Consider the following 27,728-nt stretch of genomic DNA (forward strand, 5'->3'; position numbering starts at 1 on the left):
AGAGCAACCTCAGGCATCACGAGTCCCAGAATGTCTTGTAAGCTACAGCTTTCTTTTGTTGTAGGTGGGATTTATGTTTGAAGGGCAAAATGAACATACTGTTTTTGAACCTACTTGTGAAAAAGTCAAGGGAAGTGAGATCATTTCAAATGAGCATTTGTTTTAAGTTGATGTACGGGGAGCGTGAAAAAATGTGCCCATGACAGAGGATCTCCGAACCTGCAGATTGTGCATGAATAATTTGTGGAACATCACACAAACATGAGTTCAAGGTGTTGATGTGACCCCTCCAATATTTCCCAGATGTCACGTCTAGTCATGCATCTGTGCTGGAGATCAAGGCCTAAGTAGAAAAGGCTGTTCTGGCGGCACAAGGTGAAGAAACACGATATTAGTCTGTTGCTTTTAATGTTGTGCCTTGTTGTTGAACGGCCTGTCATTGATAAACTGACACTTAATTAACAAGAAGAAAAAAAAAGGAAACTCCTGGGTTTCTGTTGCTTCTGCCTTTTTTTTGCACCCTGCTAAAGGTTGCTAGCTGGCTCAAGCTGACACAACAGCCGTGTTCAAAAAACAAAAACCAACTACAAACAAGCCACGCTTAATTTTATTGAAATAAAAAGATTAATTTTAGCAAGATAGCACTTTACTTTCTTAATATTGGACATTATTTTCATGGATCTTTCCCCCCTAGTCTTCTATGCTTTGAAAATGCATAGGTATAATAATGCATTTTTCATCTATAGTACAGTGCAGATTAATTTACCCTTTTTTGTGTCTTTAGAGGAAAATTTGGTTATGATCTCTCCCTCATGTCTGGCTGATGCATGGAGTTTATAAAGCTTAATGGCCAGAATATTGCAGTACAGTTACTGAGCTCACTGTTCGAGCGTGGGGACAAGTTTACGGTGTGGACAAGGCAGAGAAACAATTCTGACTGACAGAGGAAATTGTGTAAAATTAACATCTTTATCTGCATTTATTCTTAGACATAATGGCCACGTATCCAATTCTCAAGTTCTGAGAAGGCAGTTCTCTGTCCAAATAGTTTTTGGAAATGCATACAGGCCTTTGGTTGACTCACAATAGGTGATTATATTTTCCAAAGGAATGACATCACAGATTAAAGTCTACAGATAGCGATTGTTACAGTGAGTGGGCAGCTTCATGTGCACAAAGTCAGAATATCGATCTCTGTGCGTACATATGTGCGAGAGTGGGCTGCAGTGATAACAGTCATGGCTCTAATTGCCAGTGCCTCTGAGCATTTCAAACATTTCTGGTTATCGGCAACAAGCTCAGGCGGCGCCTGTGTGACAAACACCCGTGTGCAGTTTTGTGATGAGTTGGTTCACTTAAAATATTTTGAACTTTTGCAACCATGGAGACGGCAGCATCCAGTGAAATTTTTATTTTTATTTTTTTTGGAGGGGGCGCTTTCATTGTTACTCACGTTCTTTCTATCATTGCTGTCAGCCTCTGCTTTCTCACACGCAGAAAAACCCGCAGACGAGAAAAGAACCCAAAACACGTCAGTGCACGTCACGCAACGCACACACGCGCGCTTAACAAAGGCACAAACACATGGGTGCTGCAAATGCCGTCACACAAAACCCTTTCTCCTAAACACCAGCAATGCAGTTAACCCCTTCAACAGGTTCTCTGTTGCCATGGCAACGTGCTGCAGGCTGACCGAGCAGGATGTGACTAAAAAGAAAAAACCCTTTTTCCTCGGCGACCGGTGGAGACATCCAGAAACATCAGATGGCTCGGGTGCATGTGTTTGTATTTGCGTGCAGAAAGTGAATGAGCTCATGTGTCTATGTGTCAACGTGTTAAGTATCTCATCACTTCCACCAATGATGAAACCGGCCGTAAGTGAGGGGCGGGGTTGTTCCTTTGTGACTGACATTACTCTTTGTTCTGTGAAAAACAACCAACTCGCATGCACGTTCACGCAATCAGTGGCACAGTTTACCCTTGTTACCCCTCCACCCCCACCACCTCTCCACCCCAGTGACTGTGGCCATCATTATCTTACCACTGGTTAGTTCGAGCAGCCTCGTGCTTCTTCTGCATCTCTGTGGATGAGCGGATGCGAGTCAGAGAAAGACAGAGTCATGAGCCAGTTCCCTCTGTATTCTTCTCTCCCATGTTTCTGCCCACGCGCTGCCTTCCACCCACATTATCGCAACAGCGATGGAACTTTTCTGCCTCCTCCCTTGCTCGTTTTCTCGTTCTCTCTTCATGTTCTCTTCCTGTCACGCTTCCTTCCACTATTTGCACCTTTTGTTTCTCGCACACTCTTTGTTTGTCATTCCTGAACTCTACCTTCTTCATTCTGACATTTTTTTTCTGTGTTTAATTCTGTCCTCCATCCCACCCTCACGCTGTTTTTCTGATATAGAGCACATTTAAAAAAAAAAAACATTCTCTGTCTCTGTGTGTGTTTGTGTGTGTTTGTGTGTGTATCAACCATTTGCCTCCTTCACAGCAAAACTCAGAGATTGTCTATGAGAATTTGGAGTCTCCACTGTCAATGGAATGTCACAGTACTTCTGTTAAAGCTTTTTCTAGTAAAGTAACCTCGAGATGGAAAAAGCATCATTATGTGATACAAAAGGGAGGTATATAGTTACAATATTCAACTACAGAGCTTTTTTTTTTTTTTTTAAAGCCGCTAGTGTGAACATATAGCTCTGAATTTCAACAATACACATTTTTCCACAACACAGTAGCTAAGCTCAGTCCTCAGTACAATAGCACACAACCCCTACAATATTCAGCAACTCCATTACGCTATCAGAGCTATAGCATCACGAGTGGGTGAAAATGAGACGCGAGCAGTTTTATCCGATCACAACCCAGTGGAGGTACCTCATCAAAGGCCTTCTGGCCTGGCCTGCTCCCCTGGGGGCATTGCCATCCTCCTGGAGACACATCAAACACATGAAAGAAGAACCTCCAGAGTTGCACTCCTTTCCCTCCATCACAGGAGTCCACATTTATCATCATAGCTGAATGGCAGGTATTTCCAGTGAAGCTTTGTGAAAAAAAACTTGCTGGAACAGCCACAGATTCTTTTGTGTCGTTGTGTTCGACTTTTATGGCGCTTTAAGGAACGACTGCATATTTAAATGCAGCTTTCACTTCTGAGTTTGATCGGATCAGCAAGCAGAACATGAATGTTTTCTTCAGCAAGTCAGAAGAGCCGCTGAAAGAAAACAATTCTACGCTTTGAAGAAGTGAAGCTGTTTGTCTTTTTCTTTTCTCTAGTTTTTTTGAGCAGCACAGATTTTTTTTCTATGCTATGGTTTGTTAGGAATGATGCAACAGTACGTCTCCTATCCACCCGTGCCGCATATTCGTAGGAACATCTCACGTGCTCCATAATGTATTCTACCATAATCTCACCTGCAGTGTGCTTTCATATTGACATCTGTAGCAAACATTCACAAGGAGGGGTGCAGAGATGCAGCCATCTTGGACTCAGTGGTGCATGCCAATGTCTGCCTGATGAGTTCACAGAGGAAGCAGTTCATCTTCCTCCACTGTTATTTTATTCATTACTGCTTGTCGACGAGGGGAACACACACACACACACACACACACACATGCACACATGATGGGCAGATAAGCAGCAAACAACACAGTAAACATCTTTATGTAATGTTGTGTCCCCTCTTATCTTTTTCCTCTTTTTAAAATCTCAGTTTTTTGTCATTATTTTTGCCCCTTAATGGTTATTCTTGGTTATCTGCTTCATACATCTCCTATTTATATTGCATGCCACTTAGGCCCATTACAGATGGTTGAGGCTTTTAAACACGTCTTTAAATAGTAGCTCTGAAGCCGTCTGAGGATTAAATGGAAGTATAAGAACCCTGCTGCCTGCGGTGGCGCTTGTCTGCTTTGTGTTTGTCTCGTATTCTGTCACTTTGACACGATTGCCTCTCCTCTCCTTACTTGTGGCGGGGGCAATTAGGAGTGAACCCCCGGGCCAGTTGCCGTTGAGGATTTTCGGATTTTCTCACTTGCGCAAACAGCGTGAGGTGCACGTGTGCACACAAACTGAAATGCAAAGAGGAAAAGGTGGCAAGCACAAAGGGGCAGCAGAGCACTGTGTTCAAGCCCTTGAGGTGTCGTTATTTCAATGTTGCTTCTTTGTCTTGGTATGACAGGTTTCATGTGAGGGGCTGTTGGTTCACTGCGAAACAAAACAAAAAAAAAAAGCCACTGGGCATTGTGGAGTCAAGAGAGGAGGTGAAGAAGAGAAGGAGTGTTCTGTAGCTGCCTGGTAGCCCATGCTTACCAGAGCTCAGCAACACTCATTAAGCTGAGCTGCCTTTGCTGTAAAAGTTTGGGAGATTCAAACCAGAGGAGACTCCTAACCCTCCGCCTGCAGGCCAAAACAGCCTCTGAATTAGATTATATCTCCCTGGCTTTTTCCTGAGATGTAAATAAGTTTTGATTTGCCTTCACTGTGGTCAGGCATGCAGGGTCATATTGTAAGAGCAGTCTAAGGCTGCTTTTAGAGAGTGATACTCTGCAAGGTAATGTGCTGAAATGTTGGACTTAAATGCAAACAACAGTCTTCAGTTAAAACAATTAGCGTAGCTCTGATTTGGATTGTTGTTAAATTGCATGCTTGCAATGAGTTATATAGACCTGGATGATACCACTCTGAGCCTGTTTTGCCACTCACTGAAGTACAGCAGAGATTCAGAGATTTTTCTGGTATTTTAAGATCTTTTCAACATTAAAAAGTATTTTAAAGCTCTTTGTCTGATTAAAAAAATGCTTAAAAAGTTTTAAAAAATCAGCCAAAAAAGGAGTGCGTGAAAACCCCCCCCCCAATGTGTTTGAAATAGCATGTTTTGTGCTTGCTTTACTGACCACTACCTCCTCATGCTGTTAGCTGTGACTATAAAGGTTGTCATTATTCTTCAAAGACATGAAAACGTGTGACTTTTTTTGTTCTTTTTACATGAAATACAAGCTGAGGTATTATTATGCTGACACGTGTATTGTTTGCCGTGCACAATATCTACACATTTCATCAGTCCCTTTCCTTTAGCTGTGAAGTTTTTGTCTAGTTGCATCAGTTCCTTCTTTCATTATCTGACGCAAGAGCCGAGCGTGAGCCTGTACGCCGGTTTTACACGGCTCGACTTTGTACCCATTGTTGAGTAAAAGCTTTTTGTTTCAGAGCATCTGCCAAAATTTGAAAAGTGCGTTCATTCTGATTGACTAGAATATGTTCTGGTGACACTGCTGTGAGTTATTAATGTCCTGTTCCCACATGTCAAACAACACAACCTGCATCTGCAGTTTGTTGAGTGATTCAGATTGCCATATTGCTGTCAGTGATACAGAAACAGTCGTGCAGTCACAAATTTTAGGTGTGAAAAAAATGATGTCGATCTGATATTCATATATAGCTACAGAAAAAACACAAAATATGACCCCACCTTACTAAACAGACTTTTTATTTCAGGCTGAATAAATAATATGATGGCTGTTCAGTCCGGAGCTACACTTACTGGAAAATATGTTAAGAATAAGGCTACGTTCACACTGCAGGCCTTAATTGAGCAAATCCGATTTATTTTTCTGGTTGTTCACACTACAAATAAAATGTGGCAGCAAACGCGCTCTAGTGTGAACGGTTCACGGCCCTCAAAGCGGCCCGCATGCGCAAAAGAAGACGTCACACACAACGCGCTGTTTACGGAAGTAAAAATGGCGGCTACAGAGCTAGCAGGTGTTGTTGCAGCAGTCTATTTCTGCACAGTCTGCACCGACAGAATTTAGACAAATTAATTAGAGAAAGAAGGACACTGAGAAAAAAGAGAACCCGTGCTTTAACAATGGTCTTGTTTTGAGCAGTGGCTGCTACCTCCGTGCAGAGGTATATATGGACACGGAGTCATCTCCCCATATGCTAATCAAGTCCAAAACCTCAGTTTCTGTCCATTGACTCGCTCCGTCTCCAGTTTCCGCCGCCATGCTTTCTCGTTTGTCTTTTCTGACGCTGATAATTGGCTTCTGTCTTGTGTCAGTGACGTAAAAGACGGATTTAATGAGACATGACCATTCAAGCAGCAGTCGCTTTCTAAAACATCAGATATGTATCGGATTCAGTACCACATACAAAAGTGACCTAGATCGGATTTGAAAATATCGGATTTGTGCCGTTCAAACTGTCATACCATGATCGGATATGGGTCGCATAGGGTCAAAAAAGTCGGATTTGAGGCGCTTTTGCCTGCAGTGTGAAGGTAGCCTAAGTCACTTAAGATGTGGCATGTACATTTCACTGCAGAGATCCATATGTCTAAATCCAGGATCATATATCTTCTGTTGCTTTATTGAAGGCAAGGCCAAGAATGCCGAGGAAGGAACGGATTCCTTATTGATTTTTCAAATTTTTATTTTCTCTTTCACAGAGAGGTCAGAGGTCAAGATGTCAGCACATGCAAAAGGACTTTGACTCCTTTGTTTGCTAAGATGATATGTAGACAAATCTAGTAAATTCAATACTAAATAGGTGCATATTACACATATATTTTAGGAGTTAAAAGTGCAATTTTCTGAGAGCATGTGCCCAGTGTGACATTGTTGGTGTCAGTGTGTGTTGACTGTCCATCAGTGACACGCTAGGGACAATACTGAAATATGAAATATGTTTCCCTCTTGCTTCATTCCCCTCCTATGCACACACATCTCTGTCTCTCCTATATGCAGTCCTGCTGACTTTTGTTGGCACAGAAACTGAAGGCGGCTAGCACTATTTGATTTATTTATGAGGTGGCATTCGATGCTGGCCCTAAGCCTGTCTTTAAGCCTAGCCTCTTACAGTGTATTCTTATTGACAGCATTTGTGCACTTTATTAATATAAAATTTTGATATTCTGACAGATACGAATCCCCAGAGGATACCTGTAGTTTTCTACTTTACCAAAAATATTCTCTGTACTTTTATCTCCACCTTTGGCAGGAAGACAGTGATTGTTTGTGCTGTGGCAGATTTCTGATTTTCAACTGGAGTTTCAAAAATGCATCTTTTCAGGACTACAGCGAAATACTGTGTGCATAGATTGCACTTTTTAACATTTACTTAGTTTGGATCTAATAGGTCTGGCAAAAAAAAGAGGTTCTGATGACACGAGAAATAATTCTCCTGCACTGTCTCAAACTGCACCCAGTACTGAAACAGTACTGTGAAAAACCTCGCTCTCAGTGATGGGAAAACATGTGCAGTGATTTATTGAAACGTGTGGAAAGTTACTTGGAAATACAGCATATAAGGGATGTTTTTATATATATATGTTTGGTATGACTAACTTTATTATTTAACACAGCTTGAACTCTCTTAGAAAAGTGTTTCTGTCATGTCTCCAGGCTTCTTGGAGAACATTCAAAGCTCTTCTGTGGATGTTGGCTGTCTTTTATACTCATCTCCATCAAGATTATCTCACACTGCTTCAGTAATGTTAAGGTCCAGACTCTGGGGAGGCCGATCCATGACTAATAGTGGTCCACTGTGTGTTTTTCTATCCTGGTGTGCTTTTACTGCACTGCTGATGTGTTTGGAAGCATTGTCTTGATGAAAAATAGAAGTCGTTGCAATCAGACTCTTTGCAGATGCTATTGCATGGTGGATTAAATTCTAAAGGCACTTTTCTGCATTCAGAATTTTAACAATTTTAAACAACGGCCAACAGCACTGGCTGACGTGCAGCCCGAAACTATGACAGAGCCTCCACTGTGTTTTACAGATGGCTGTAGACACTCACTGTTGTACCTATTTTGTAACAGCTGCTGCAGCAGAATTGAACCAAATATTTGAAATTAGGATTCATCACTCCATCGGACCTGTTGGTACATATTAGTTACCTCATATAATGCTGAGGAAGAACTCAGCCTGCTGTACACTTACCTCCGAGTAGATTAGGTGCACGGTAAGGTCGTTGGGAGCTTTTCTCCACCTTATAACGAACAACACACCTCTTTCTTTCTCCGAGACTCTAAAAGCCACGTAGCAGTTAGGGCTGTGAAGCAATTGTATCATTTTATAATATATACAGGGCCCAGATGTGCCCTACATGTGATCTCAGTCCTCGGGCACAGAGTGGGCTGCCCACTGTGGGTCTTGTGGGTCTGCCCACAGTTCCCCCACACAGGTCCCCTAGGGCCTATATTTGCTGGGGTAGAGCTTCTGAGCAGCTGACAGACACGTATCACCTGGGCACACGGTGACGTGAAATACCACAGTGTTAAAGGCCATCCTCTCTGCCATCTTTCCGACTGACTTTAACTTGCGCACCGACACGACCATAACATCTGATAAATTTCCCTGTTATGCAGCAGCTTGCCAAGGATTCAGAAGGAGACATTGCAAATGTTTCAGAGATTTTCTTTTCTCTCTCTTTTTGTCAAAACAAAACGACTTAAACTGCAAGACTCACTATAAACAGATGTACAGTTATTAGAAATAAACTGGATGAATTGATTAGCTTTATCTCGTTTATTTTTTCCAGTCTTGCATTAAAAGCTGTCCTCTATGTGGTTTCTTACATGCAATTTAAAATTAGCCCTTTTACTCTCTTTTAAGTAATTCACACGCACACACGCATGCAGTGATGCAGTTACAAAGAGTCACTGGCGATGACTGTCATTTGTGGTCCCCTGGGTGGATCAGTGGTCAGAGATTGGGATGTAACAGAGGGAGACTATAATTGTGATCTACTCAATTATTAATCTATGGATGAACTCAATACCCGGAGTGAGGCGGAGAGAATGCTCGGTTGACAGGAAACATAGCTGTGAATCTCTAAACGAAATGTGCTTTCAGAGCGTTTATAAAGGGAACATTACATTCTTTCAGTAGAATTTCGTGTCCTTAATTTAATTCTTGGATGTACGGTAATAAAGCCTTTACAAAAGTCCTTGTAACATTGCCCCACTGTGCAAAGGTAACATGTCTTGATTGCTTCTCTATTGTCAGGAGGCATGCCGGCACTTATCTCACCAGTGTTCACTTTGTAACCTCACTATTCAAGTCATTCAGCTCATCTGGCAGTAGAGTGTATCTTTAGAGATAGCATCGCCAACCAGCCCAGCTTTGTTGATACGAAACAAAATAATTCTCTCGCTTTTATTTTAGCTGGATTTGAGCTAAACTGCGCATTTCTTACAAGCTCACTCACACCGGCACGTATTCACTAAACGGATTATAACTGCACTATAACTTCATAAACATCCTCCAGAAAATGAGGAGCCATCATGAATGTAACCGCCAGAGATTGCATTTTTATCCCATGTTGTGTTTACATACCAGCAGAACCACCTTTGATGGGATTAGAATCACTAAAGATGTGCTATAGCCAGCCTGGGAAGCTGCTAGCAGGAGAATGTGCAGGGATTTATGCATTTTTGATGCAGCGTGGGGAGGAGTGGAACTCTGAAAACGCTGCATGACCTATTTAGAGAACCATGGAATTCAGACGAGTCGTCATGGCACAAAAAAGGAGGAAAATCTTTCTCTCACTTTCTGTTTGTGTGTATGACACAGTGATGTATTCAGAGTGTGCGCGCCCCTGTGCACTTTTTTTTTTGTTGCCTGCTGGTGTTAATGAGCAAGGGCTTTCACACGGTCGCACATACATAAAGTACGGAGTAACCAGAGCGTGCTTTCACTGCTTAAATTTCTCCCTTTACTTTGCATTAAAGTATGTGTCCTGCTTCATTGGATGGAGCTTAGTTCAAGCCATTCAGCCTGTTTTATTTAAAAGCCTCTGTAATAAGAGCCTTCTGACATCCTGCAACACTTCTGCCCACAATCTACTGAGATGGCATCTGGCTGGCTGTAGACAGGTGCATACACACACACACACACACACACACACTGGGCTAACAACTGCTTCTTCCTCTGTCCCCATCTAAGGGAAAAATGCAATTTTCTTTGTGACATGGCCTTGTACATAAATTAATTTTCCTTTGCAGTCTAGGCCCTTCTCTCCCTCCTCTTCCCATCACCCCTCTCTCTTTTTCTTGGTAGCTATGGAAACACAGTATTGTACGTCAGCTTCTCAAACCAGACGGCATTGTCCAAGTGCTCGGGCTGTCACATTCCTGCTTCACTGTCACCCTGTAGGGCGAGAGAAGGGGTCGGGTCTCCAGTGGCTTTCCAGTCACCTCAATGGAGGCTAGTCAATAAGCGATTCATTAGAAAAGACAAGCGCTCACAGTCAGTGTCTTTAACTGGAGTGTTTATTTGGTCCGGAAATTAGCCATTGTGAGACAATAGTCGACCACCTGGTTGGATGGTTTGTGTGTATGCGTGTGCATGTGTGAGTGTTTGTGCGTTGCTCCTCATGATTGATGATTGTTTGTGGACACTGTTGGCATGGCCCCCAGCTTGGTTAAATATGCACTGGTTGATGAAGCCCAGGGCTCATGTTGTTTGTGTGTGCGCGAGTGTGTGTCTGCATGTGTCAGTGACAGGGAGTACACGTGTGCTAGTATGTGCTAGAGGCTCAGTAATGACTTGGTCTTAAAAAAATCACATTTTTTGAGTTAATAACAACATTCATTCTGGTAAAGCAAAAAATCGGTAAAGGCGTTAAGATTAGTTAGAAATCCCTCGTACTCGTTCTGCATGCTGCGCTTCACATCTCTATTTTCTCCCTCTCACCAAGATGTCATCATCCATCACATTCAACAACCAATCTGCAGTCCTCTGTGCTTTCCTGCCACCGACTATTTAATCAGTTCTTAACTAATGCTGATGATTGATAAGCACATTTGCTTTCCATATTACACCAGTCCGCTCTTTCAAAACACCCTTTGAAAAAATAAGGTTAGGTGATTAACTAAAAAACTAATTGGACCGAGCAGAAAACTGCAACGCTGACATCTAGACAAGATGCGTTAATGATGCAACGCTTGCAGCCGTGACCCTTAATAACTTTAAACCTCCTGGAGACCAGAGGAAAGAGGGAGGGAAGGGGCCGACGAGCGGTTGCGTGCGATAGTTGAAACAGAGAGAGCAGCGGGTGGCACAGGACTAGAGATGTGAGAAACTGTAAGACAGAAAAAGAGAAGAGAGGATAAAAAAATGATGATGAAAATGAGATCGTGAAAGAAGACTTGGTGGAGGAGAAAAGTTTAAAGAATGAAAGATAGGTCTTAAATATACAAGGCCAGGATTCCTGGGAGGCGGCGTTGTGCTGTAACAAGATTGATGTGCGTGGACAGAAGGATCCTTAGGCTGCAGAGAGGGACAGCCTGAACTGTGTTCTGCTCTATTGTACTAGGCACACACACACACACACACACACACACACACACACACACACACACACACACACACACACACACACACACACACACACAGTTTTTTGAATCCAGCTCTACACTACACTTATGCCCACACTTGCCAGACTCCCATCTGTCTTCCGTGGAATAAAAAGTTGACTCTTCTTTAAAAAGTTGTCAGTAGATGGTCCTCGTAATTTGGAGTAGGATGACTAATCTGCCATTGTCTGTCCTTTGAGGCCTGACTAAATGTCAACAGTAATGTCTGCATCTTTCTTCGCTCGACGGGCAGCTGTGAAATAACCAGTAGTAAAGTAATAGGAAGGACTACTGGCAATGTCATCTGGACACAGAGTCTTAAACACGACTTGTGTAATAATTAAAAGTGCCTTTCGAAGAGACGAAGCTAAACTAAATTGCGAGTAAATTCCCATTATGGGTCACATGTTAGACATTAATGAAAACATCGTGTCAAAATCGTGATAGGTGAAGCTGCAGAAAAGAAAAGCGCATGAACTGTTTTGAACTCCCCTGTTTTTCCTCGCATCATTTAACCATTTACCCACTCTATTCTTCCTGAACTGATTTTAGTCTGGCTCTGGAGCAGCTTTTTCCGGAATAACCCAGGTGGTGTCACAAAGGTTATCTCAAACTAGGAGACATTGAGTTAGAAAGATCTGGGCTGTGGTCGAATAGTCAAAATAATGACTTCCTTTGTCTTTTTTCCTACGTTTTCTTAACCCTGATAGAAAATGTCCATGAAAGATGAATGAAAGACGTGTCACTTCATTGCCAAGACTGTAACTTTAAAAAAGGGCAACATTAAGCTTACCAGACACATCGATTTATTTATGGTAGAAGAAGAAGAAGCACATCACATGATGATCCCTGTTGAGTTTTTGATTTTCACAATGGTTGGATGGTGTTTAGCTTTAGCATGAAGTACAGTGTTATCGGCTTTCCTTTCATAAAAGATCCAGTGTATCCTAAGTTTAAGGAGGTAACACTGTGCACTAACAGAATGATACTAGCTCTTAACGTAGCTGCCACACAGGTACTTCCAGGTCACTTCACCCAGTTAGGGACCTTCCTAACCAAAACTGACTATTTGACTGCAACCCTGCATTTTTACCAGGCTGATAAATCTAATTTACCCTTCTTTAATAAATTGCTGAAGTAGTCTGAAGTGTCTTAATTTGCACCATGTGTTTTCACGTCCGGTAAAAAAATCATATTGACAGTAACTTGCACTTTAGATACAGTATTCTATAGTTTCTTAGAAAGTGTAGTTTAGCAGTGTTAACCACAAAACCTTGGCTGTCATGCTAATGTCCATAAGTTGAGTTGATAAATAGGCTAATTAGTTGAACAAAACAGAATTAATACACAGAAATTATTTGACATTTAGCAATACATTGTCATACAGAAGGACTGACTAACCTTTAAACATTGCCATATATTTGTATAAGTTAGAAGTTTTCTGGTGGCTTGTTAACTTAACTGCTACATTTAAACTATGGAAAACATCAAACCTGGCTCTTCAGCTTCACTCTCCAGGTCATAGTCTATTGGGCAGTTGAATTGATGCAGACCGCCTTGTTCGTGTATCTTTTCAAAGTGGTATTTCACCTCTTTTTCGTATTTAGTATTTTAGTATTTATTTATTTATTGTCATTGTCAAGAACAATGAAATTGCGTTTGGGGCTTCCATACAACCCCAAAAAAAAGAAGAAAATAATAAATACCCCTTAAAACCCAAGTGTACATATTTAACCCAGTGTGACTCCAATGCAATAAGACAATCCTTAGCAATAATGTTCGTAGAAATTCAGACAAAGACCTGAGAAACATGACAAAATACAACAATGCAACCCATTCAATATTATTGTACTGTGAGATATGATATCAGATATGATAGTTATCTATTTAAGAAAGGGGGGGGGGGGGGGGCAGGAGGGGGAAGAGAATAAAGATATGATGCACCAATGCAGACCAGTTCATTGCTATTAAGAAGTTGGATATGGTTATTGTCCGTGAGAGGGGGGCAGAGAGTTCAGGAGCCTCACAGCCTGTGGATACAGGCTGTTGGCCAGTCTGGATGTTCTGGCCTGTATAGACCTGTACCTTCTCCCTGAGGGCAGCAGATGGAAAAGGTGGCGCGCAGGGTGATGTTGGTCCTGCAGGATACTGTGCACCCTCCTCAGACAGCGAGTGGGGAAGATATTACTGATCTCTGGCAGACTTGTTCCAATAATTCTGCCAGCTTCCTTCACCACCCGCTGGAGTGCTTGCTGATCGGTTTTCCTTATCTAATGAGTGAAAGCGAGTGACGGTCTGCACGTTTTGCAGACAGCATTATATGAGGTAAATACGTTGGAGGGGGCTTATAAAAGTGGAGGCAGGGACTTTTAAATGTGAAACGTTTGAAAGCAAAGGGCAGCAACATCCAGGAGGACTTGTAAATTTTTCGCTCTGAGAGATTCATAAAGATTGCGAGGCTGAGGCACTGGGATTGGATTGGTTTCATACTTTCACACAGTTGTTGTCCATAAAGCTTTAATATCCCCAATTGACAAGACATATATGAGGAATTTTATGTGCTCATTTTACAGGCTTTTTCAGTTGACAAAAACTCAAACATTATCTAACAACTATCTTGAAGGGTAACAATTTTTCATGTGGAGTTCATTTTAGGTTGTGCTGTCAGCGATAAAACAAATAAAAGCTGATACGAGAAATGCCCTAATCCAAAACCGAGCATGGTGCAATTTGTAGCAGAGAACCTCTCCCGCCTCCCCTAAAAAAAGAAGTGTTACCAAATTTGCTGGGATGTCCTCTCTCTGCCGTAAGAATGGACAGATATTGCACTGTTAACCAGAACTGTCCTCCTTTGTTCCACCTCTTTCTCTTTTACCTCCTCTGCATTACTGAATTCATCCATGGGACAAAGTGAAGGGTCTTTGGGGGCCACAAAATAATTGACTTGATAATGGGCTCCCTCCTTCTTTCTTCCTCACACTCTTCATCCATATTACTCTTCTCCTTTACTATTTAGCAGATTCTTCAGCTGGGGCACCAGCCTGCATGCCCAAGTATCTTTGGGTAAGTATTCTTGGTGTGATGGATGCGTGAACCTTAAGTTAAAAGTGCTTAGGCATAGAAAAAAAGCACTTATTTAATTGAAAGTGCTTTGAGTGCTCACCTTGAGTCCAAAAGTGCGTAATACCACTGTATTTTCCATCATACTCTTTTCCCTGATTTTGAGGGATAACACATATATAGTGAATGAAATTTATACATAGAATTCAAAACAGGACAAAAATAATATATTTTTATGTGCATGAACTGGCCAATCACTCAGCATAAGTACTGTATAAAAGTCTTCAGTCACCCTGAAGTTGTTTATATTTTGCTTCCATGGAGACAGATTTTTTTTTTAATTTAAAAAAATGGTCTCCAGGATTTCTCAAGGTCTTCCAGAGTGTCTCCGTGGACATTCATCTGTTTTTTTTTACCTGACCACTTTTAAAAGAATGATTTTTGTTTGTCAAGCCACTTAAAACTGATCTGTAAAGGATTCAAGCATAAAAAAGGCGCCTAGCTTATTAGGAAAACAAGTAATATGTCTATATATAATAGACAATTTCGCTAAAAACCCATTATATCTTTATGCATTTGACAAAAACACAAAATTAGTTCCCATTTCAAGTGGAGGACAAAGAAGCGGCAGGCCTAATAAACTATCTACAGCAGATGAACAGTATCTGAAAGTCATGTCCTTACAAAATAATAAGTAGAAATCCAGCGAAGCCCTAACATAGGATCTGAGAGATGCATCTTGCCCTTCATTTTGTATGTATGACTCACTGAAACTTCATCAGAAATGGTCTCAGTGGAAGGGTGGCTAAGAAGAAAAGACATAAAATCAGCGGCAACAGGTTTTTGGTTGGAATGATCATTAATATGTATTTGTCTACAGCTATCTGCGAAACAAAGAAGAGCTTTGGGATGTCTTTCAAGACACCTGGAGTACTGAAGTCTACTTAAAGAAACTACAAGAGACTTCTATGTATGTCTGCAATGGTTGAACCTATTTTGCATTTTCTAACAATAATTAGAGAAACTAGGGGTGGCTTAAGACTTTTGCACAGCGCTATAAATATTATACATATATTTAAAATCCTTTATTGAACTACAAAGTAGCAAAAGGAAATAGCTCTGTGTTGTTATTAGCGCCCTAAAATCTGTGCACATTTTCCCTGTAAACAAACTGCATAATGAAAAAGAAAAAGTTTGATTTTTTCCCTCAGTCCTCCCTCATCTCATCTGCATCCATCACCTCCTCGGGGACTAATCATTTGAGGTGGATTTCACTTTGGTCTGTCCCTCTCACTGGGCAGCACAACATGTTCCAGCTGTTGTCAGGCCTTGTCGAAAGCACAACAGCCTGTAATAGGCTTAACACAGCGTCTGCTTTCTGCTCTGCTCAGATTGCTAATAAAGGTGCAATGTGTTCACTCTGATTTTAGTTCCATTGGCCAATTTGAGGTTTTCTCTGATTCGTGAGTGAGCAGATGTGCGTGTTATTGTTTGTCAGAGATTAAAATTTTGCATGAAATTTAGGTAAGGATGATAATTTATCTAGTTGGTTTTGTTTGAGGATGAGCATGAGCACAGAGGGAGAATTTTGTGTGTGGGAGTGAAGGAAAGTGAAAAAGAGCGAAAGAGACTTGTCACCACTAAAGAGGCTTCCAACATGCCATCATGGTTATCCTGGTGGCCATCTGAGCTCTCCAGAAAGCGAGAGATAGATTGACTGCAATAACAAGAGCCAGACGGCACAGAGAGAGGAGGAGGTGGAGGGCAAACAACTATCAGCTTGAGCAGCCCAGTCAGTCTCTAGCAGTGGATTTTAAAGGCCAGTCTCTCCCCAGACAAGAAGTGGGTGCCTCAGTTTTTTTCCCTGTGTGTTGCAGGCATGCATTGTTAAGGGAACAGATTGAGGGGGAAAAAAAGCCCAACTCCATCACTCCTTCCTGCTCTCAGTTTACTTCATCCACTCTCACTCAATCAATGTGTACTCTGTTCGGATACTCCGGGGCCTGCTGTTTAAATGTTACCACAAGGAGTCTTGCCTATGCTTGCAGCATACTGAAGTCATCTTCATTCTCTCCACTTGTTCCCCCTGTTTTCACTTTCTTGTAGCACTTTTCCAAGTATCTGAACGAAAGCTTTGTCTGTTGGCTCCCTAAGACTGTGAATTACCTGTCAGCCTTATCTTCCCTTGGTCATTTAAGAAAGAGAAAGAAAAGGAGGCATGGTGGGTGATGTGTTACACCCCAGTGGACCTCTGAATTGCCCAAGAGTTCAGTGATGGGGAACAAATCGCTCTAGCTTCTTGAAGATCTTAGGTGCAGATGTATCCTGGAGAGATAAGCAGCAGGAAACACTGACCTTAAATGACACCACATGAACTCAAAGTAGCATGTGGTGAAGATATTATACCGTCACTGTCTTTATGCTGAAATTGTAGGCCTTCATTGGACTGCTGCAGACTAATTCAGTGCAGCAGTCCATACTCGTGATTCTTCCTCCTCTTCCGACGGTAGCTGGTATTGACAGCCATGACAGTTTAGAGGATTAGTTGGGTTTGTACATGGTGTAAGAGATAATCTTCTTTAGATCTGACCTATTGGGTGCTAACTCTATAGGGCTTTATAATGCCAAGCATATGTTTTAGCAATCGCTGGATTCATCCTGGCGCACATTTCCTCTCCTGGCTCGGGGATGTGAAAGTAATTCAGTGTGGAGTGTGTGCAGGAGGCAGCTGGTACAAGAGTCCAGCTTCATGTGCTGTGCCAGTGCTGGATGGACAGGAAAGCATGCTGCATGAGGCAGGCAGGGTGGATGTGTATCTGTGTACCTTTAAAAGGACTTCAACAGCATGCTACAGTAACACTAAGAAAAACAGTGGTTGTAGACCAAAATGCACAATCAAAATTTCTGCGAGAGCTTGCAGTGAAATTGCGACCATGCTGCCTTTGAGATGTTTGCTTTAAACACTCACAGCTAGTTGCTGTCTTCCAAGCAATTTTGATGCATCGAGATGGCAATAAAATAGAATTGACATGGAGTCAGTCTGCTCTCAGTGTGCTGTTGATTTGAGGTTGAATAGGGTCATTTTACATTGACGTTAGGATTTGTGATAATACTGCAAATTGCGAATGTGCTGCTGTCTAAATACACAGAAATTCACAATAACCAAAAGTTCACATCAACTAACTAAGAGTCCAGCTCTGAATTATACTTGCTTTAACCCTCTGTAACTATCGACAGATTATGGCGTAAACAGGCTGCGACGCTATTATGCAAGGTTTTGATTAAAATTAAATGATGCATGCAATTTATCACATGGAACAAGTAAAAATGCATTTTACCGTGACACAGAGAGAGAGACTATTTCCTCACAGGCTAATTGAGTGAGTGTAGTTTATGAGAAGCACAATAGCGCAGGCTAATGACATCGTACAGAGATCAGCAAGGACGAATATCAGTAGCTTTGTGTAAAGGCCATTGTGATGCAGATGTGACAGTGACAACGTGCTGAGATTTGACAGAAAACTTTGCTTTTAGGACTATAACTAGTACTGTAACCAGAATTCAACCAGTTGTCAGGAAGCTGGGTCAAGTCCCTTGTTATATATGGTTATTTGCAGTCCTTTGCTGATCTGTCTGAGATAGATTGCAGCCTGTCCAAGTTGGTATGTGACTCTTTGGAGACAGAAAAACTGGTCACCCAGAGGTTGAGGGTGTTGCATTTTCAACCTCTAGGAAACCATGAACAATGAAAAAAAAATCAGTTCAGTCATCAGGCAACCGCTGATGAAATATGCATGATGCTATTGTAATAACATGTGCATAAACTTAATTCATAAAGCCATATATTCTGAGGTGGGAGTTTGCTGTCAATGATCACCTGTGCTGTTGACCTTGTCAGGAAAAAATGAGCAGTAGTATGAGCAGAGCAGAGCAGAATGCTTCTGACATCAGATCAGGCTCTTCCCTCTCTGTTTCTCTCTATTGTCCTCTGTCTTTATCACTCGCCCTCGCATGTATGTGAATGTGCTATACAGGGCCTCAGGTTGCTGATTTGGGTTCAGTAAATTGCCATTAGATGAGGGACAGGTGCAGCTGCCTCTGGAGCGTTAACAAGGCATTTCATCATGGTTAGCTCCAGCCTGGTGCTCTGATCAGCTCTTGTTCTATTCTCAAAAACACGCATATGCACACCTACAGACGACAAGCATAGATACACCTTGGTGGCCTCTGCAGTGTCTTCCTGCGTGTAGTGACAGTGAGTTGGAAAATTTCACTCTCAAGCGTTTAGCTTATTATGCTTGTAGAAATGTGGCTGGCTCTTCGTAGGGAGGGCAGGTTAATTTACCTGTGGAAATTAATTAAGGAGTAATTAATTATCACTTAGGAATTTGAGTAATTGCTGAGCCTTAAAAAAACAGTCCCCAAAAGTGATCTTCTTTTTTTTAAATTATTCCTGAGTTTTTTTCTATTAAGGTTTATTAAGTGCATTTGGAATCATATTGTAAAGTGCCTTAAAAGGATGTTATATACTTCCTTTAATGCTCTGTAACTATTGCTGGATTATGGTATAAACAGGCATTGATGCATGCTCATCTTTAAAGGCGTGCTATTACCCAAGGTTTTGATTAAAATTAAATGATGCATGTAACTTATCACATGGAACAAGTAAAAATGTATTTCACCATGACACACGGAGAGGCTATTTCCTCACAGGCTAATTGACTTTAGTTTGTTACTAGCACAATAGCAGCAGGTTAATGTCATTGTACACTGAACAACAAGGATGAATATCAGTAGCTTTGTGTAAAGGTCATCGTGGAGGAGATGCAGTAGTGACAATAGTGTTGAGGAGCATTTGAAATAAACTGGTCTTTCTGTAATATACTGTCAATGGAAGGGTTGTGGTGCAATCTCATCGCACTGAAATCTTAAATATTAATCTGAGGGAGAAGATTTTTGTAAAAACAAATGCAACAACTCAGACTATTTATATATCTTTAAAAATATTTTCTAAATCCAGCAAGTGAATTCAAACACCTGTGAGGTTTTCGTGTTTGTGCTGTACGAAGGGCGCATGTTGTACGATTCTGTGATCAGACTGATATGCATCCCTTGAGTCCCATTTCTAGGTTCTTCTGCCATTAACCCCCACCCCACACCCAACACCAACAGCACACAAACCTTCCTTGGCTGTCTCCCAAGGCAGTCAAACAGATTACTACGGACGTTAACCCCATCGATCTGCTCCGAATGGCCTCCAAATGCCAGGAATTAGATTTCAGACTGGAGGAGAGGGAAATAAAGTGCTGTAGTATTTCTTACTGCTCTCCTACTGAGTTAAGTGCTGCTATACTTTCCCGTTGTAGCAGTTTTGGAGCTTATGTATGTTTTACATGAGAATGATATCTGTGACAGCTTTTACCCTATTTAGAATAAACTAGCATCAAAGATACAGACTCCATCCAAGTCCTGGTGGAAGCAAGTCTCACCACTCAGCAGCCATCTTTGAAATGCCTCTGGGCAGTTATTTGGGAATTTATTTTAAACACCCTACCTGAAAAAATGTGAAATGTCAGTGTCTGTGGAATGAAAACGGATTGAAAAAACACTTTTCCGCAGAAAAAGGGGAAATGCTGTGCTATTCGTGAGCACAGTTAATTAGGCTTCTTAAGTGTAAGTAAGCCATGAGAAGTACGACACTATGCTAACAAGTGGATATGCAAAGTTGTGGACCACCACCGTTTGTCTATGCAACAAAATGAGTGACTCTTTGGGGGCAGGGGCTGGATAGCCGCCATCTTTGCTGTTACAGTGTTCTCTGATAGATTTCTATTCACGAGTCCTTGAGTGCCACGTCTCTACCAAAACCTGTTTGTAACCTATTAGAAAGCCTCGAAAAAGTCATCACTATAGAACAGAGTTGTGCACAGAGAAAATGGTTGTGTATTGGAAACGAATGCCATTATGAGATTCAAAGATTTTAAATATAATCACTTAAAAACTACTTTAGGTTTGACATTTAAATTTACTTTTTCCCTACTTAATGGACTGTAGGCAAATGTGCATTGTGTGACTTCTAAGCATCACAGAGAGCCTGTGAATGAATCTCACGCTCACGAATTACTCTATTGTACGGAGCCCCTCTGATGACATGGTACAAAAAATAAATAAATTGTGGCCACGAAATATCATTTCGAGGCCACGAAATAGGTATAACGTGCCCACGAAATACTTATTTGTGGCCACGAAATACTATTTCGAGGGCACGAAACAGGTATAACGTGCCCACGAAATACTTATTTGTGGCCACGAAATACTATTTCGAGGGCACGAAATAGGTATAACGTGCGCACGAAATGCTAATTTGTGGGCACGAATTGGGTATAACGTGGCAACGAATTACGCATTTGTGGCCACGAAATAGATAACGTGCGCACATCTTATTGATAGAATTCCTGGACAGCTGCGTAGAGACACAAGCATAAAAGTAGGCTAAATACACCATGGACAGAGACAGTCTGATTGAGTTTTATTTCAGGCTGGGAATGAGCTACAAATGCATTTTGAAAAGCCTGGCAATGCAAGGAACCATCATTACGGAGAGACATTTAAACCGGATATTGAGAGCCAAGTCGCTTTACAGACGTAAGTACGACCTGGACGCCGGGATAGATTTTATTGTGAACCAACTGCAAGGGCCTGGGAAGGATCACGGTTATCGGTGGATGTTTACAAAGTGCAAACAACACGGCATTGCGATCAGGAAAGAAGACGTCAGGATCCTCATCTCTTTACTGGACCCAGTAGGTTCCCAGGTTCGCCAGACCAGACGTCTCAGAAGGAGGCAATATTTTGCTCAGGGGCCTAACTTTGTGTGGCACGTAGACTCTTATGACAAACTAAAGCCATATGGGATATGTATTAATGGATGCATCGACGGTTTCTCACGCAACATCATTTGGCTGCGGGCCGCACACACTAACAGTGACCCAAAGGTTATCGGAGGTTACTTTGTGGAAGCAGTGGAGAGTCGTGGGGGTTTCCCCAGGCTCGTACGAACTGACATGGGCACTGAGAACGTGTTGGTCAGAGACCTCCAGCGTTATTTACGGAGAAATGACGGGGATGATAGAGCAGGAGACAGAAGCTACGTCACAGGAGCAAGTACCGCAAACCAGAGAATTGAGAGCTGGTGGGGAGTGATGAGAAAAGAAGGAGTCGAGTCATGGATCAAGCTTCTAGGAGAACTGAAGGACGAAGGATTCTTCTTTGGGGATTTCATTGACAAAGCTCTGTCGCAGTTCTGCTTCATGCCAATCATTCAGGTAAATGACCCATATTATGATAACCAGTGGTGGTAATTAATTACATTAAATTAAGCTGTTTTAGCAGTAAGGGTAACAAAATAATTGTTTACGTTACCTTTACCGTACGGTAAATGCAATGTATTCCTAACGTTGTTGAAGGTCAACTGCGCTCTGTATGTGCGTAATGGAGGCTGAAGCATCAACCCAGCCAAAGTTTTTAAATCAGGGAACACTTTGCCAATTGAACTGATCAGAAGTCAGCACGACTTAAATGTTGTTTTTTTCTGATTGGAGGACATTATCCTTGTCTGCACTCATTCTGCATCAGCAGTTATGCTGCAGCTAACGATCTGTCACTGCCAGTCTGTCAAAAGCAGTCAGGCTTCACGCATCAGTAACTCTTCAGCGCTCTATCATTGGTACGTTCAGGTCTGAGATGATATTGGATCCCCTCATGGGATATATCTAATGTTGTGATCAATTAGACAAGAAGACCAAGTAGGCTAAAGTGTAGAATCATAGTTGTGTCACCAATGCTCCAAATGTTTCTTGAGCCTATAATTTTGTTATTGTGGAATAGATTAAAGCAATCCCATGTTTGATAAAGAACGGCTTTTTTTCTTAAAAATCACAGCACGTGTATGACATTATAGAATGAGTAGTTAAATAACTTTCAGCTGTGTCATTAGACATGTTCATGTTTAAAGATGTATAGAATGTAACAGAGAGGACAAAGTTTTGTACCAATGAGAATGGTTTACTGGTGTCTTTCAAAATACACCATACTCAAAAACAGGTTGTATTTTGCATATAATAACAGGATAAAATAACAGTTATTTCTAAAATGTTATACAAACCTCTTTACAATGTAACCAATCTCTGTAATTGACAACTTTTCTTCTAAACCCATTAGGAACATAAAGGTTCACATTCTTGTTTCTATTAAGATTTCTGCAAACATCTGAAATACTTTAATATAGAACATGCTTAATCAGTTGGAATATGGTATTTGTAATGGTGTTGTACTTATGTATGTATATACAGTAGAAAGCACTCAGCAATCTTCCAGTTTGTAGAACTGTTACTGTATGCTATATTGGAAATATTTGTTACTCTTCCTGTAGTAAAAAAGTATTAGAATGTTAAAATTAGTAATTTATTTTGGCACTAGCCAAAAACACAGTAACAATGTGTGCAGCAGGAACAGATGCACTTCTATGTTTAGTGTACGGATTCCTACCAGGTGAAGCACTGAAAATGTTATTTAAATATGTATATGTATTTTCAACTGGTGTTGTTTTGTGGTCTCATTCCCCAACCAATTTGTTGCCTTATTTTGTCCCCAACACTCACTGCTGCTTCTGCAAAATCAGAGTGCTAAGTGCTGTCTACTACAGGTAACTCCACTTTAAAAAACCTGAACATTCCCTTTAGCTTACTATTTTAATTGGGGGGAGAAACTAAGAAAGCACTTACTGACCAGATGAAAAAAAAGGCTGCACATGAAAAAGGCACAACGGGCTACACTGTTAAGAGAACTTAACCACCCAGTCTATTGAACATTCACATTCATTCCTTCATGTTACTGTTAACTACACCCGTGTTTCTATGAACTGTTAGGGTGGAAAACCTAAAACGTGTAGGGCAGAGTGCCTTGAGGACCAAGGTTGGGTAACACTGACCTACACCACATCCATCACCCACATAGAGCTTGCGAGAATGCTGTTAAATTCACTGCGAAAGTCTGGATAGCTGTGATAACCAAGGGGCAGCTTTAGTACACATCCACATGTGTGGGATTGTGGTCTGCGGAGGAAATCTGTAGTTTCTATGAACTCAATTAGTATGGCTTTATCCAACAGATTGGATCCTGTACAGAACCGCAGGAAAAGCTGAAGATAATTGAAATCAATTTCTCCAATGTACCTTTTCAGGTAACGAGAAACTGTTGACTGGGCAGCTGTCATCTCCTCTGGAAAGATTAGAAGCTCCTTCACTGTTTTTACAGTCGGTTTTTTTTCTGCTATGAAATGATGCAGTCCTTCTGGTGGGAGTAAACCAGCTACAGAACCCACAACGGGACGCCAGCACTTGATTACAAACATTGGGGCCTGAATAAGTACTTTGTGTCCTATCTGTGCCAAAACAGGGAGCAGTGTGTCCTTGGTAGGAACCTGCTTGCACTCATGTGCATCAAGTACTTCCAGCAATTCATCTGTATCCACTGAATTGAAGTCATCCAAAGCCTTCAGGAGAACAGATCGCTCTTCTTGTGAGACGTACAAAAGAAAGGAATCTTTTAAACTACTGGTTGTTGAGCCGTACAATATCTCCTCCAGAAAGGGTATTGCAAGCTTCACTGGGAAGTAACCAGCTTGCTTCCACCCTACAACAAACACTCTAGCTATAGCCTGCCATTCTTCACACTGAAAGTCATGCCGGATGAATGGGACTTTCACCTCAACTCCCAATGTGCAGCTGTCATAGAAATCCATCCAAAATTCTGTCAGGCAGTCCCGCAAAACACCACTTCCTTCCCCCTGTTCAAGCTCTCCATTTGGTAACAACATTTTGATATTGACCTCAGATGAAATAATGTTTGAGTCCTTAAAGGCACTGATCAAATCAGTAAGACAATGACCTCTTCTAACAGTTAGTATTACGGGACAAGATCGTGGTTCAGGGGGTGCTTGGTCAGGAATATTGGCCTCTCCTGTCAGCCCCGGTGAGAGAGACAATGTGTGATGAGGTGGATCAGACTCTTTTTCTGTAAACAGTGTTTCAGGGTTTAGTTCAACCACACTAATATCCACCCTGTTATCCCCACGAATAATAACAACTGCATCAGAATCTTCACTTTCACCTACATTTGGCAGACCATCCCATGGTAATGTGTCATTCAGTTCAAAATATCCACTTGTGGAAGCTCCATCATTAATTACAAAGTTTGATGGTTCTGAATTTATGTTTTCCGCCAACAGATCATCAGCGGCCTGATTAGGTTCATTGCCAGTGAGATCTACCACAGAGGGCTGGGTTATTGCATGATTGGCCTCTACGTCTTGGGGCTGCTGTTGTGTTTTCTTTCTGGTACACAGATAAAGTCGCAGAATTTTGACTTTACTTTGCTTATACAACTCATCAACTGTACTGGAAGCATCCACATGCATCTGTGAGCTCTCAATATGAGTTGAATAGTGTGAAAGACTTTTGTTTTTTTTTGAGGTGCCATTGGGGAAAAACAGATTTTCAGCCATAAGTTTGATATTTGACACTGTTTCATTTTTATCTACAGATAAATGCCTTGTTCCACCACCACTTACAGACTTCACCTGTTTGAACCCACCCTTCGACTCATCAAAATCCATCCAGCCAACCTCAATTCGTCTAACTGTTCGTTTTGCATTTGTATTTTCTGCCCACTGAGACAATTTCTTTTTAGGAGGCATTCCCTCAGTTCCTGTCAGTCTTTGTCGTAGCCTTGAGAGTATAGATTCTTTCCTGGATGGTGACGTCCGTGACAGTGTTGCTTGTCTGCAGAAGGCCACAGTGGAGACTCTATCGCCAACTTTGGGGATGTACTTTGCCAGGTCACTGTCTGTCATTAAGGGAATGACAGTTTCATCAATCTGAAAAATATAAATAACAAATTAATAAAATTGTCAATATTAAAAAAACAATGAATACATACAACTGCATATTTTAGAGTTGTTTTTTGCTATCTACTTTTGATAACAGATACTTTTGGTAATGTGGTACACATTTGTCCAACATAAGATGAACAAAAATTGCTTTTAAAATTACTCTTTAAACATATCACGTCATTAATTAATGTCACTGATTAAACACAAATATGAAATTCAATAAATTCTTTTAGAATGTGCATAGTAAATTGTGGATTGCGGCTTTCCGTTCAAAAACAAACACACAGACACACACGCACGCACACAGCAAAAGCTGCAGTGGCTTACATTCTCATCTTCAAGTTTCTTGATCACATCTTCTTCAACTTTGCGCTCTGTTAAGAATTCTCGCAGCCGAGTATCCATAGCTGACCTCTAAACCACATGAAAATAAAATTAGTATTTTTACACTCAGTTATAAATTTTATGTAGCAGATTTTTACATGATAGCCTACCTATAAAATCACTTTATCTATGGCAAATCAGAATTTGATAATGATTGTTTTATTACTTAGATATTATCTATGGTAATGAGGAATGGAGCGATTGTCTACTTGGAGTTTAAGTAGTTCAGCATGAGCAATGACAACCTGCATCAATACAAAATCATTCCGATCACTGTATGCTTTATTAGTTCCCTTGGCAACGTGATAACCGCAGTGAGCTACTGTAACTGCAAGGCTTCATCCGATACTGCGTTGAAAGCTACGGCTCATTTAGCATGTATTACCTTAACACGTGTGACTCACATGATGCTACTTTCAAAGGAGATGTTCAGCAAAAAAAAGGCAATTTTAAGATGCTTTCCATCTAAAACTGTTATTATTGTCCAGACCAGATTAGTTGCACCAGCTAGTATGGTGATGTGGCCAGGGTAAAAGAGAGACACCTTCGTGACACAGAGAACTAAGGTTTTATGTTGAACATACCTCATTTATTAGTAGCCTTCAGCCTTGCTCTACTTTGAAAGTGTGCTGCGGGGCCGCCGCACGTCCTACAGTTAAAAATGAGTTTACGGCTACATATTAGCACAACAAAACAACGTGTACTAACAACATGAGGATACAACATTTGAAACGTCAGCAGATACCATTTAGAACATAGTAACAATATAGGTCTGAATAAATAACTGCCGAATTGCGGGATAACAATATGAAATAAATATAAAATATAATACACTCACCTTAAGGACATCACCAACAGCAAGGACTCCGTACTATGGCTGACGCAGGTTCTAGTGAATGTGCCCTGGGATAATATATATATATATCATCAAGTGTTTCGTGGCCACAAATAAGTATTTCGTGGGCACGTTATACCTGTTTCGTGCCCTCGAAATAGTATTTCGTGGCCACAAATAAGTATTTCGTGGGCACGTTATACCTATTTCGTGGCCACAAATAAGTATTTCGTGGGCACGTTATACCTATTTCGTGGCCTCGAAATGATATTTCGTGGCCACAAATAAGTATTTCGTGGGCACGTTATACCTATTTCGTGGCCTCGAAATGATATTTCGTGGCCACAATTTATTTATTTTTTGTACCATGTCATCAGAGGGGCTCCGTACTATTGTGAGCTTATAATGGAGGGCAGGCTCATAACACTGGTTGAATGCTTTATTAGTGTATGGCTAATATCAGGCTTATACCTCTTCTCTCCTGTCTTTCTCACCCTCTATTCAACTGCTTGCTTCACCCACCATCACTTTCACTGTGTCGTTACTCTTTGTGGCTTATTATACTCGGCTGCCTCTCCTGTTTATCCTGCTTTGTCTGTCCAACTTCTACGGTGTTGCTGGAGATGAATAAGTATTGATTAATGTCTGGGTCGTTGTGCTACCTAACGAGAGACTAAATATAGCCATTGCTACAACGGCCCTGCCGCGGCACCTCACTCATCTAGCGCACAAAAGTGTGAATAGTCACGCCGTTGGCATGACAACACACTGGTCAAGGCTCTGTGAGCAGAGCACAGTAGATTGCGGGCATGCATGGCCTTCAGATTTAAGAGCACATGAATGAAAAGTGGAAAGCTGAATGATCAGCTGATGAAGTAATTTGCTGAAAGAGAAACAAGCCTCAATCAATCGCTTAAGTCATGTAATTGTTTAAGCCATTGATCAAGCAATAATCCAAAACACTCTTTAGTCCCAGCTGCTTAATTTTGCAAGTTTGCAAGATCTTTGGATATTTGTGATAGCTAGGAAAGAGAAGCAATTTAGAAATGTTCTTTGTTTGTTTGTTTCTTTCACAGTTTTCCTTCTCCATGCTTTACGGTGGTTGCAGTTCCTCCAAAGTCAAACTGAGGCCCACTC

At 41.3% G+C, this 27,728-nt stretch overlaps 2 protein-coding genes across 2 annotated transcripts in view; one reads left to right on the forward strand and one right to left on the reverse strand.

Annotated features, from left to right (window-relative positions):
- gabbr2 (gamma-aminobutyric acid (GABA) B receptor, 2) overlaps nt 1–27,728 on the forward strand; it is a 222,241-nt gene that overhangs the window by 30,469 nt on the left and 164,044 nt on the right. The gene's annotated exons all lie outside the window — the stretch shown is intronic.
- LOC146609830 (uncharacterized) lies at nt 22,810–24,932 on the reverse strand. Its single transcript, XM_085346435.1, has one exon. The coding sequence runs from the start codon at nt 24,896–24,898 to the stop codon at nt 23,411–23,413; it is 1,488 nt and encodes a 495-aa protein (XP_085202561.1). The 5' UTR covers nt 24,899–24,932; the 3' UTR covers nt 22,810–23,410.

This window comes from Diplotaxodon limnothrissa, linkage group LG22 (assembly GCF_057381915.1).
Source record: "Diplotaxodon limnothrissa isolate DT_005_m linkage group LG22, D_limnothrissa_male_GT1.1, whole genome shotgun sequence".
Classification (NCBI taxonomy): Eukaryota; Metazoa; Chordata; class Actinopteri; order Cichliformes; family Cichlidae; genus Diplotaxodon; species Diplotaxodon limnothrissa.

Excerpts from the sequence above, each read along its gene's own strand:
- LOC146609830 (XM_085346435.1), bottom strand. The coding sequence starts at position 24,898 with ATGCATGTGGATGCTTCCAGTACAGTTGATGAGTTGTATAAGCAAAGT.